The sequence below is a fragment of the Globicephala melas genome, chromosome 12 (genome assembly GCF_963455315.2).
Source record: "Globicephala melas chromosome 12, mGloMel1.2, whole genome shotgun sequence".
Lineage (NCBI taxonomy): Eukaryota > Metazoa > Chordata > Mammalia > Artiodactyla > Delphinidae > Globicephala > Globicephala melas.
In genome coordinates, this window is record NC_083325.1 from 15,303,686 (window position 1) to 15,317,026 (window position 13,341).

General features: G+C 41.4%; 1 protein-coding gene across 1 annotated transcript in view; it reads right to left on the bottom strand.

Moving 5' to 3' along the window:
- Positions 1-205: 205 nt before the first annotated feature.
- The window catches only part of KCMF1 (potassium channel modulatory factor 1), a 69,814-nt gene continuing 56,678 nt past the window's right edge, over positions 206-13,341 (bottom strand). Inside the window, exons 5-8 of the mRNA XM_060309469.2 lie at positions 12,800-12,901; positions 9,704-9,878; positions 6,219-6,501; positions 206-2,311 (exon numbers count right to left, since the gene is read on the bottom strand). Coding sequence (XP_060165452.1) covers positions 2,050-2,311; positions 6,219-6,501; positions 9,704-9,878; positions 12,800-12,901 — 822 coding nt within the window. The 3' untranslated portion in view covers positions 206-2,049. The remainder of the gene's footprint in view (positions 2,312-6,218; positions 6,502-9,703; positions 9,879-12,799; positions 12,902-13,341) is intronic.

Below are 13,341 nucleotides of genomic sequence, written 5' to 3' on the forward strand. Positions count from 1 at the left end.
TAAAGGGAAAGCAAAGAATTGGCAATTTCTATCTCTCACATCCGAAGTAATGCATCCACACAAAATCAGGACCTTCAAGTCTAGCATGAAACAAACAAACAAAAACCCCCCCCAAACCACAGACAAACCAAAAGACTAGATTAGAGATATACAATCTCTGAATGATGGTTAGGCTAATTCACCAACACCAAAGAAATCCAAGTGGTCAACAGTCTTGAAAATGCTTTATTGAAATGTGTGACGTATGTGCAGAAGATGTGTGTGAAAAGACCACAGCTTGAAAACTGGTTTTTGAAACGTCTCAACAACCAACTGAAAAAAAAAAAAAAAACCTACTGGACTGGACTTCTAGCATAACCAGAAGCCTGGTGTAAAATTTTCCTTTAAAACATTTTCCATCACAGAAACTAAAGAAAACAAAGCTAGGATACTTGGAAATTGTTGGAGTCTGAAGTTTCAGAGAAGGAGAAGCAACAGTTTTTTAGAAATGTGGGGTGACATCTTTTTTGGATACATCTGGATGAGCATGGACTTCACAGTTCTCGGGAAAACACCGGAGGGTGCTTGAGTCTGTATGCTTGTGTTGAAGAAACAGAGAAACACAGACGGGGAAGGAAAGGACTACAGCGGAAGAGGGGAGACGGAGGAAAGGGCTCAGAGGAGAGAGCACTGGAACAAGACATGATTAGGTTAAGTCTAGTTATAAATTTATCAGAAGCTGTGCGCACCTTTTTTAAAAGTCCTAAATTTACATTCCAAAAACTGCCCCCCAACCCCAAACCCACTGTCCCTGCCTTGGAGCTATTGTGAAAAGTCTATGCACAAAAACTGAAACAGAAAATAAAAAATATCCCGGCCCCTCCAAACCCCAAAACAAACCCAAAAGAGTTGTACATTTTTTTTTTTTTACACATAGGATTAATAATATAGGCATATAGGTGGCATGATTCAATTAAAACGCTTTGCTTTTTATGCTGGAAAAAACCCAATAAATAAAAGGTGCTAAAGTTAGCATTAAGAATTTGGTTGTAATATATTGACAAAGTCTGGGAAGGCAAATCCTCAAAGCTCCCCTGATACTGATCTGTCTCAGCAAACTATGAAGCAAATACATAAATAATGCAAAGTATGATTGAGAATGTGAGATTTTCAAAAACAAAGACAACATAATTCAGGTTAACTTTGTTGAACAGTGAATAAATGAAATTCATCTACACCTGAATAAAACATATTTAACAATTGAAAAAAAATTTAAACAACCACAGAAAGTAAAAAGTTTAAACAAGTAGAACAGGATTTGTTTTCAGGGCACACAGACGCCTGCAGCAGATTCCCACAGTAGCTGTACTGGTGTGTCTTCTATGGATGAGTTAGACAGGCTGAGCTCCACACGGTAAGATGACTAACAGGGCGACAGGACAGTCACACAGGGCGGAGCGCGACACCGGCTACGACCCCAGGTTCCACTGCAGAGCTGGCTTGTGCGTAGAGGCACACAAAGAAAGGTGATTCAGGCAGACATTATTCAAAAGCTACTTTGTCAAGTAACCCTTTTGCTGCGTAACCATTGAATAATGTTTGGGAAAGCTTTGGGCTTTTATTTTTAAGTTTTACTCCTTGTATTTAAGTTTTTTAAATAACAAGGTCACTAAAACTCATGCACGCTGCAAAAAACCTCATGCAGTAGTTAAGGTAAACCATCCAAGCAGTTTTTATTCATTAATATTCATAAATACACACAGCAGCTTCATTAGAGATTTCAATTTTCCTCTTCAGTTTGAATGTGGAGTATTAGGAGAGCCTTTTGCATGTCAAGGTACAGGAAGCAGAGATCACCCCTGCACTGCTACCTACATTTACCTGCTAGAAGTAAAAATTAGTTAAGTGGAAATGATTATCATATATATCTTCTCTCTTCCTGTTGAATGTACACAATGTAACAGAGTGACAGACCTGAAATTACAATCACCAAACAAACCCAAGATAGCTGTTGTCCACTTTCATTGGCAAATACAGCACAGAGGACATTGTCTGCGAATTGGGATGTCATCAAAGAGGAGGTGGTGGAGGCTCATTTCCTTTATTACTCTCTTTTAAATTTAGGTTTTCTAAAGCAACATCTAAAGGCATAATATCTACACAGCCCATAGCACCAAAATCTGCCATCTCCCCCCGTTCATCCTCGTCTGAGGACGAGCTCTCTTCACGAACTAAAGTGGACAGAAGGAGCTCTTGGACAAACAGGCTGCGGTCTGCGCGCTCACTTTCCATGGACTGGCGCTCTGTTTCAGACATTTTAGGATCATTCAACCTGTGTAAATTAAAAAGAAAAGAGCTTATTGGTAAAGAGTCAATGAACAATGTCGTGGTCAATTTCTACAATGTCCTACTCTGTACAAGCTTCACAGGCGGCAAAACTCAGAATCTGAGACGTATTAATGGAACACCTTGCTCTAATTTACCTCGTTAATTATGTTGAGATGAATTCCCCACACTTGTAACAGCAATACTGTTACCCCGAGGTGCAAGTCTATGCTTTAATTAGATTCAATGAGAAAAAATACATTTACACTTCTCATACTCCCTTTAGAGAAAACTGGTGAAAAATTTCCTAAGGAAAACAAAATTTCTACCAGATTAGATACTTGGGGAAGTAGTGATTTCCCCAACCAAAATTTTACCAGTGGGTAGTAAAAAGAGGAAAAGTAGCAACCCTGGTCACAAAAACAAAATCTGCAGTGATTAGAATAGTCAACCGAAAAAAATCCTAAAAGTTCTCTTGGCTTTTCTCTATTATTTCCATATAATTCTTCCTGAAATGAAGATATGTCCAGAAGACTGAGAGGGCAAACACACACACTCACACACACGCACGCACGAGCACGTGCGCACCTACGCTTCTACCAAGGACTGTGTAACAAGTCTGACCCAAGGTTTAACGGCCCAGTATGCTCACCTGACAACAGGCACTTATGAGACCTGTGTCATGTTGGGAAACCTGGTTCGTTTGCACAGAGACTGGACGGCTGTCAAGAGCTGAATTTTTATTACTAACCTGTTAAGTGACTTATGCAAAATTCTGCTTAGTTTCAGTGCTAATTTTATTTCTCTACATTTTTAGTGGCAAAGAAAGAAAGGGAAACTGGTTGGAGCACTGGGATCAAGAAAAGTAACAAACAGGGAGAAGATGGTGACAGTGAAAGGAGGTTCAGTAGGCACGCGTGACAGGTGCTCCTCCCGGAGAAGCCAGGTGCACTTGGAGCCCACGTTCGTCTACACCCCGCACCTGTTCCCTGCTGTCCCACCGACGCTGGAAGGCACGGGGGCATCCCAAAGTAGCAATGGAGGAGGCGTACTGGGCACTCACCATGGGCTCTGCTTTAGGTGCTTTTTGTATGGATTATCTCTTTTAACTCCTACGAGTTAGGTCTCATTATTATCAAGTTATAGGCAGAAGAAACGGAAGAGGTTAAGTGACGTGCTCAAAAATCTCACAGCCATCAAGTTCAAAACCGCTCAATGATTAGATCCATGGCTTAGAAAACAAAAGATCTAAATTTAAGAACTGAAAGAACCAAAAGGATCTGGAAGGCAACTACATAAAAGCCATTAAATCCACACTGAAAGGAAATGACTGATGACATTTATGATTAAAACCAAATTAAGAATATAAGAGAGTATCTAATGAAACAGGAGATTGAGCAATAGGCTACATATTCTCCATCAAAAACTTTGAAAGTGCTAAGAAGTGAAGTACATTCCACATCCTTAGTTTTGGAAAAGGCCTTAAAAAGAACAACAAACTAAAGTCAAACCTATTAGAAAGAGAAAGGATGCATAGAAAACTACCTACACAGCAAGCAGGCAAACTAGAAACATACAGGCTGAGGCCCCCAAACCTTCGGAGAGCATGTAATTCTGGTATCACTGTTGATTTTTAGGAAATAACTGAGAAAATGTTTCACTCCTGAGGGGGGCAGATAAAATCGGTACTAGGACTAGATGTCTTGATGGCCAAACTTCATTTGGGATCTAGAAGTAACTGCAAAGCTTGTAAGGAGCTTCAAACCGGAGTTAGCCAAACTAGCTGGCTCCATTACCAAGAGACTGGAATCTGACATAGGCACTTACACAACTGCTTTCTAAAAGGTCAACCATTTTTGGATCCCAAAGAAACTGTGTCCCACCATCAGTTCCAAGGCAACAGGAACAGGAATTGCCCCTGGTCAAAGAGACCAAAGACAAGGCTGGAGCCCCACACATGTCACATGACAGCTGTGTGGCCAGGGAAAAGGATTTCCCCTTGGAAACATCGCAGACCCTCTCCTAGCCTTGAAGATTCTCAGCACACATGTTAATGTATTTGAAGTTCTGAGACGCCCAAGAGTAAATAAACTATTTGTTAGTTAGTTTTGCCCAAACTTATTCATCAGGAAAAAAACTTGAACATAAATAACTATTTATATTTCTTAGAATATATAAAGTTCCAGGGAATATTTTTTGGGAAATATTGCCTTAGGTAAACTATATGAGTCAGGATCTAATGACACAATGAAAGATGTAGAAAGTGGTCTACAAATTGCAAGGTACTATGCAACATACAGTATGACAGAAAGGGGGCCTTCCAGAAGCTACAACCAGAATCCTAGGAAAGCACTCAGAGGCCACCCATACTGTGCCCTGGTTGCTGGCTGTCTGGTCTAGAATAACTACATAGAGAAAAGTCCCAGATCAAGCTCACCGAGTCTGGAGCTCAAAAAACAAAAACTAAAAACCAGACTGGAGCAAAGGTGGGAAGATGTATTTTCCAAAGGGCAGTGGGGCAAGACATTCATTCCACCCCCCAGGCCAGCGAACCCTCAGCAGACACATACACTGGTAGGGCTCCTTTCTGAGGTAGGTACCTAGATCTGTGGCTCTGTGCTTTCTCTACGTTGAAGCCACGTTTTCTGGTGATAATCAATCAGGCACAGTTACTCACTTTGCAGAGATAATACAAAGGTAAAATTTCCACTTGAAACTTCCTCCTTAGATCCATACCAAATGATAATAAGTACCATTAACTGGGCTTTTATTACATGCCAGATACTGAGCCAGACCATACACATACCTGTACTCCATTTCATCCTCAAAACAATTCTCATTCTAATGCGGCAAAACTCATGGGATATTATAAAACTGAGGTCTGGAGAAGTGAAGTGACTTGCCTAAGGTCCAAACTAGTAAAAGCTGGGGCTCTTGACAGGGGTCCTATTTGCAGCGACGTGCAAACAGTTTTTATTCTGCATCAACAATATGTTATTTACAACTATACACATGTGCCACTGTACTAACAGAGATGTTTAAAAGTATGAGATAAAAGAAATATACACAGAAATAGTGTTTTCTTCTAACATCTAGTTGTCACACACATTACTTTTTGGAGATAACTGATATATTACACTAATTTTCTTCTTCGTGTCACAGTTTTTAACTTTATATTCCTCTCTATTCCATTAAAAGTCCAAATTAGTCCAGGTTCTTTATCTGCTGAGCCTACTCATTACTGCTCTTTCTAAAATTCTTTTATTTTTAAAAGTCACATAAAATGCCTACGAGGTCTCAGCAGAGGAACATATTTGGTTGCTAATGGTAGTTTTCAGAAGCAAATAAGAACTCTACTCCATCCAGCAGAGCCATTTACTGTGTGTACTAAGTATTTTTTACACTGTGGTGAACGATTTTTTTTAAATGGTTATTTTGTGTACGCTAACCACAAAAATTTAAATTCCACTTCTTTAGAAAGTCTCAGGAGAAAACCACCACATTATAAAATCTTCTCTTGTACTTTTGGATATTTCACAGCAGACTGAAACTGGCAATAAAAAGACAGCAATGTTAATTATGACAATAAATGTACCTAGTATGTCCCATATATGTAATGATATGATGTTTACATTTTATGGGCAACATGGGAAAAGAAATTCATATCAGATGATGACACACCGTCAGAACAAGACCATCAGCATTCCTAGTTTATCTAAAATAAACTATTATTTTTCATATTTTTAAGGAAATACTGAATATACAGTTTTGATTAGAGATCTGTGAGTTTTAATGGTTTGATCAAAGGCCGAGTCTGTAAGAACACATATAAGCACAAAAGAGAAAAGGTCATCTCAGGCTGCGCGGTGCTAATAAAATACTACTTCTCAAAGTTACATTAATAAATGAACTACCTTGTTAAAAGAAACTGGGAATTCTGGATAGTTTGCTGACTGCTTTCTGTGTTAGCTGTGTTGGTTGTTGCTGTGGATTGTGTGATTGTAGTGGTGACACTGCTTGTGTTAGTACGTCGGGTTGCGTTGCGTGCAGTCTCCAGTTGTTGCCGTGCTGCCTGGGCGTGCTGCCGTTCTAGCTGCAGCTGCATCTGCAGTTGTTGTAACTGAGAAGCTGAAGGGCCAGAGGAATTAAGCTGTCCTCCTGCAGAACGTCTCACTCCTGATAACTGGGATAAAAGCTCTGCCAATGGAAATGAAGACATTAATGTCTACTTCAATATGAGGAAAACAAAATGCTACAGATCATTCTTTTACCAGAGGAACATTAAAAATGATCGTCAACGGGAAGGTAACCTGTGGCAACATACAGTTCCAGCTTGGAGCTTAATACCTTTTAGGATGCCTCCTAGAGGCAAGAGTTGTGTATGTGTTGTGCATGGGAAATGCAAATACATATGAATATTAGCTCACATACAATTATTCTTAAGCAAAACATAGCAAATTGTTTTTCAAGTTGTCTGCATAATGGGCTGATTTAGTTACACTTTCTCTTAGTATCTTAGTAGGCTAAGGTGGCTCATCTGCTGGTCCAAACACAACAAAAACCCTCTCAACGTGAGCCCCATGAAGGCACGGATCAAGTCTACTGTTTACGATATGCCTGGTTCTTAGAACAGCACCTGACACATAGTAGGCACTCAAACATTTATTTAATGATTGAATGACTCTCAGAATTAAATCCAAGAGACCTGCATCATTTCTAACTGTGACGGTTGTACACTTGCCTCTGCCTTCTTTCTCTGGAACCTTCTGGTACTGCTGTTTGAGAGCCCCAGAACACCATTGCAGTGAGGACCACTGGTGATGCCCAGTGAAGCTGATTAGCTCCTGACTGTACAGCCTATTTAGACGCTCTTGTTTGGACAAGGCTGTGCTCATCAGAAGCCAGGTGGCTCTCTGTCCCTGCCTTGTCATCTAAGTGAGGTGCAGTAGTTGCCTTCTTCCACGTGGAGGGTCTATCTGGCTTGCATGGATTTGATGATTGCCCTTTCAACACTACTAGGCTGGCAAAGCTCTTCACCATTAAAATTCATTTCCAGGGCACATTTCTGCCTTATTGCTCACTGCTGTTTATTCCAGGGGCTCTTAACACCATTCTTTCACATAGTCCATCACTAACACAAACTAATTTTCACTGACAGAAAAAAACTGAATGGAGAAAGTGTCTCAACTGTGAATTTTGCCCCCAGAAATCACATTAACTTTTAGAGCCTGCTACCAAAGACAGCAGGTAAATATCCTTTTAGATGAAGAAGTATTTTTTAAAATTCCCAAAACTCAGTTTTTTGGGGCTTACTGCACATCCAAATGCCCAAAGCACATTTGAAATTAAGATTTTACACTGGCTTCCCTGGTGGCGCAGTGGTTAAGAATCCGCCTGCCAATGCAGGGGACACGGGTTTGAGCCCTGATCTGGGAAGATCCCACATGCCGCGGAGCAACTAAGCCCGTTCACCACAACTACTGAGCCTGTGCTCTAGAGCCCGCGAGCCACAACTACTGAAGCCAACGTGACACAACTACTGAAGCCCGCACACCTAGAGCCCATGCTTGACAACGAGAAGCCACTGAAAGGAGAAGCCTTGAGGTGACAAGCACCTCAACGAAGAGTAGCCCCTGCTCGCCGCAACTAGAGAAAGCCCGTGCACAGCAACGAAGACCCAACGCAGTCAAAAATAAATAAATAAATCTATTAAAAAAAAAGTTTAAAAAAACGATTTTACACTGAATACCTCACATTTTCAGGAAGATTTTATGAATAAGACTGTTCCTACTTTCGATGACGGATGTATACTCAGCTGCATTTCAGGTATGCGTTCCACTGTACGTACACATTTCGGACTTGTACAGGCTCCCTGGACTCTTACTGCCTGCCAGTGCTTACTGTGTCTTTCAGGGTCTCAGGCTACAGTGACTTCTGACATTTTGATTGTCAAACCTTGTGTTTTGCTGCTGGCTTCCCAGGTTGGCCGTGCATGAGACCGGTGACTTGGCTATGAACTACATGTTCAAATGTTGTTGTTGTTTCTTTTAAATAATTTTTTCCTATTTATTTATTTATGGCTGCATTGGGTGTTTGTTGTTGTGCGCGGGCTTTCTCTAGTTGAGTCAAGCTGGGGCTACTCCTCACTGCGGTGTGTGGGCTTCTCATTGCAGCGGCTTCTCTTGTTGTGGAGCACGGGCTCTAGGCACACGGGCTTCAGTAGTTGTGGCTCGTGGGTCAGTAGTTGCAGCACACGGGCTTAGTTGCTCCGTGGCATGTGGGATCTTCCCGGACCAGGGCTCAAACCTGTGTCCCCCTGCGCCACCAGGGAAGCCCCAAATGTTTTTTTTTTGTTTTAAATAACAAATTTATTTATTTATTTTTGGCTGTGTTGGTTTTTCGTTGCTGCACACGGGTTTTCTCTGGTTGTGGTGAGCGGGGGCTACTCTTCGTTGTGGTGTGTGGGCTTCTTACTGCGGTGGCTTCTCTTGTTGTGGAGCACGGGCTCTAGGCGCATGGGCTTCAGTAGTTGTGGCACGTGAGCTCAGTAGTTGTGGCTCGTGGGCTCTAGTCAGTAGTTGTGGCGCACGGGCTTAGTTTCTCTGCGGCATGTGGGATCTTCCCAGACCAGGGCTCGAACCCGTGTCCCCTGCATTGGCAGGTGGATTGTTCTTTTTTTTTTTTGCGGTACGCGGGCCTCTCACCGCTGTGGCCTCTCCCGTTGCGGAGCGCAGGCTCCGGATGCGCAGGCTTAGCGACCATGGCCAGCCGCTCTGTGGCATGTGGGATCCTCCCGGACCGGGGTATGAACCCGTGTCCCCTGCATCGGCAGGCGGACTCTCAACCACTGCGCCATCAGGGAAGTCCGGCAGGTGGATTTTTAACCACTGCGCCACCATGGAAGCCCCCAAATGTTTTTTAAAGTAAGATTTTCCCAAGCTATTAAAACACGAATGTTCCACAATAATATAATTCTCAAATCAAGGCAAGGACAAGACACTCCTACTTGACTTTATTCCATGAGAAGAGCTTAATTCTTTAGTCCTGTCAATTAATTTTCTTATCTGTGTGCTTGTGGAGGCTGAGCTATGAAATTCTGCAGGTCTTTCAACTCTGACATCTTCTATGACTTTCTTGGGTTTCACTGGAGGCCACAAATAGAACACTGACTGTTCCTTATTCTCTTATACCTCTAAGTACTTAAAGAAATGCCAAAATAATATGAACTACTTTATGTGGTCTACTTTAAACATATTTTATACTTATAAAATTTAGAGGAATTTTGTCAAGGAACATGTGGCGTGTGATAAGAGACTAAGAATACAAATCCTACCAAAAATTTTTAAAGGGAGCTCCACCATCCCCAGCCATTTCCTTTATTAATGTGAAACTAACTTACCAGCTATAGGATCCATGGCTTCCCTATTGCTTGGAGAATATGAACTCTGAGAAGAAGAAAGTCCACCAGTAGAACTGCTAGTAAAGTGCATGTTTGATCTACGTGCACGAGGACCTCCCAATCCCCGGCCAGGGTGAAACATTCTACGTACATGTCGAACGCCACTCGATTCATCATAACTCCAAAGTTAAGGAAAAAACTGAAGTATTTCATAGAAAGAAAAAAAAAAATCACTCGAGTCCTTGCAAGATAGACATGCAGATTTCCCAAATTATAAGCATTTTAAAATAGCACATTTCATTTAGAATACAAATGGTACAACTGTATCTATGAGGGCTATTAACTCTAAAAAAAGACACTCAAATATAAAGCAACATGTGAGTATGTGTATACTGTGTGTGTATGTTGTGCATGTGTGTGTGTTTTCAAAGAGAAAAAAGTTTCTCCAGGTGGGAAGAAGTTCCCTCCTAACACTGCCAAACGAGGTGAGAGGCACTGCCTGGTCAGACACCCAGGGTGAGACATTCTCTTACCCTCAACTCAGTATTGAATTCCATATACGTTCATACCGAAGTAACCACAAATAATAACCAGCAATTTTTTATATTTGGTGAGAACTGTGCTAATGTGCAGGCTAATCAAATCTCAATGACCATCTGTAATGAGAACCGAACAGTATAAATAATTTAAATTCAGGAGTAAAAGACTCCTTCGGGCTATTAGTTTTAATCTGTCAAGTTTTTTTTTTTTCTTCCAATGCTGCTGCTAAGCAGAAAACCAGATTTGAATTTCCTGTACAGGTGGACACAGACAGAGTAACAGCACATTTCTCAAGAAGTCAAAGTTCCAGCAGCCTCGACCATCTTACGCACCTGCGTGTGAGTTACACTGAAGAAGGTCCTGAGGAGCAAAAAGCTGCCGAAACTCGTGAAGACAACACTGTGTTGCCTCCACACAGGTGAGTGTGAGTGTGCAAAGAGGGTGGGGAGGGCGACTGGGTGAACTAGCTATTGTAGCAGGGGAGATTTTCTTTCAAAGCAGCCAATATATGGGAAAAGAATCTAAAAAAGAGTGGATGTATGTATATGTGTAACTGATTCACTTTGCTGTACAGCAGAAACTAACACAACACTCTAAATCAAGCATACTCTAACAAAAATTAAAAAAAAAAGAAACAAAGCAGCCAACAGACAGCTATATAATACAGATTAATTTTTGTGTTGACTTCCCAGCTTTTTCAGCTGATGGTTCAGGAGTCACGTGGGGACAGGGTGGGTGGCCGCTCCAGGAAGCCCTCAGGCGCCACCATGATGCACTGTTTCAGGGTGGTATGACGGTGGCTTGGGTTCTGCAGAAAGCAATGTTGTGATCATCACACTCTGCTTTTAAAAAGTGTAAAAAGTGCACTTTAGGAGGAGTTCCATCAAAGTAGTTAAAAAAAAAAAGAAGTTTGGGTGCTTAAGAGGCTTAGAAACAAGTCACTCCCTCATGTCAAACAAAATTACCACAGCAGCACCTGAAGTACCTGAGAAATCAGTTATGCTTCCAGGAAAACGGCTATGCCAACATTTTGCTTTCCAGAACTTAATGATAATACTTGTTAGTAATCTAATATGCAACACATGACTTCTCTTATTCTTATATTTTGCATAAGTTAATCTTTTCTTGGTAATGAAAGACTCATAAAAATCTTACAAAAATGCATGTAGATGATACGGGACATTCTACTGAATGGATACTAATTTCACTAGAGGCCCTTGAACTTGCTGAAAAAGTGCAGGATAACAGCACGGTTTTAAGTTATTTGCCCAGCTTCTCCATGAAGATGGAGTGAAGCAGGGATCAAGCATAACTCCGGGTATCGTTATAGGATTCTTTTATACAAAATGAGAAGTGACCCTAAGGCTAAAGTATTCTTGGCCTATTTGGATTTTCATATTCTCTTGGAAAAAAACAAAAACAAAAACAAGCAAGCACCGTTTTCTTCACTTTGCTTTTAGTGTCCCCTGCATTTAGGAGAGAGGAAGAGTGGGTTCCTCTTTCAGTACTTGTCCTAGACTGGCTCAGCCCAGGCTGATATTCTAACTTCTCAGGATGGGTCGATATCTTTTTCTTTCCATTAGTTTCCACTTATCTTCCCCTAACTCTAAAGGGCCATATTTCTAATTAGAAAATTAGGAATTGTGAGCAAGGGATGGGACCTATAGGACAAGAAAACCACCAGACCAGTTTCTTCCTCAAATAAGTCTAAGCTTGAATTATGACTGCCAGGAGGCAAGCAAAGGAATCAGAATGAAGTCTGGCAGGGAGAAAGGTTGTGATTAGCTCTTGAATTGCTTCAAATTGCAGCGAACATTAAAACCTTTACATGAGAACAGAACCCTACGTTAATAGGTGATAGTTTCAGAAAAACAATTCATAACTTGAAACCAGAAGCACCGAGTCTACAAAATTAACTTACTCTGGGGGGCCAGTAATCTCTTGGAGATTATTAGGGCATACTGCCAGGAACTGTCATGAGATTGGTTTGGGAGGGGAAGCAGAAATGAAAGTGGGAAAGGAATTTAGAGCTGGACCTGACCTTATGCTATCCTACTCAGAGACTGGGCAGGAAATGGCTCTCTCTGGAGAAGGAAACTCCAAAAGGGAAGGGAGCCCCACGACGCACACTTGCCCACCATCCAGCCTATAACAGGGTGAGGCAACAGAGAACAGGGGTGGCAAGCAAATACATCCTCCGTATAGTTAATGAACGAGATTTTAATTTGGATTAGCATTTTCCTCTTGCGTATGAAAACACCCTCCTGAAGACTTATAACCTGGTCAAACTGTCTTAAAAAAAATCTGATGGTAACGAACTAAAGATGACGAGCAAGGGAACTTTCACTTACTGAGCATGATTAATATAACAGTCATAGCACAGAAAAAGAGAAATAAGAAATTGCACCTTAACACTGAGTCACTCTTAGGAAAAGGTTAAATCAACTAAGATAGTCTGGAGGTTAGTTTTCCTCTTTGGGGATGCCGTCCTTAAAATTCATCGAAACGATAAATGTTACAAACAACGTTTCCCCTTGTTGCCTCTCGAAAGGATATTAAATCTCTAGGGGCTCTGTGTTCAAGTGTAAGATGAGCTGCAAAGTCATCCGTGACATGATTAGGATCGCCTCCAGGCAATGCCGCACATATTGGACAAATCTGAAATGAAAGTAAAGAAAGCAGGTTTACTTACAGATGAAGACTGATCAGACATGTTTCCGGATGAATACTTTACTATACATTTTACCTTGACCAGGTTTTAACCTGGCAAAAACAAAGCAGATCCTGAACTAGTGAACAGCTGCGGAGGCTGAACAAGAACCACAGGCATCAGTGCTGTGACTCCACCGAAGCAGACGTCTGTCAGGCTCAGACAGATAATTCTAAACACACAGGTCAAATCTGAGCTCTGGCAACGACTTCCAACAGCCTGTCCAATTCATCTGCATGGTCTAGTAACACAGTTTCCATAAAAAGAGTTTTTTAGTGTGCTATTTAGTGCACATTCATGTCTAAGTCCGGTCTTACTGGTAAAGGCTGAGACATAAGCTTCCCTAAAGTAAGCTAGACTTGAGGGCCAACAGCCAAACAAGACAGCA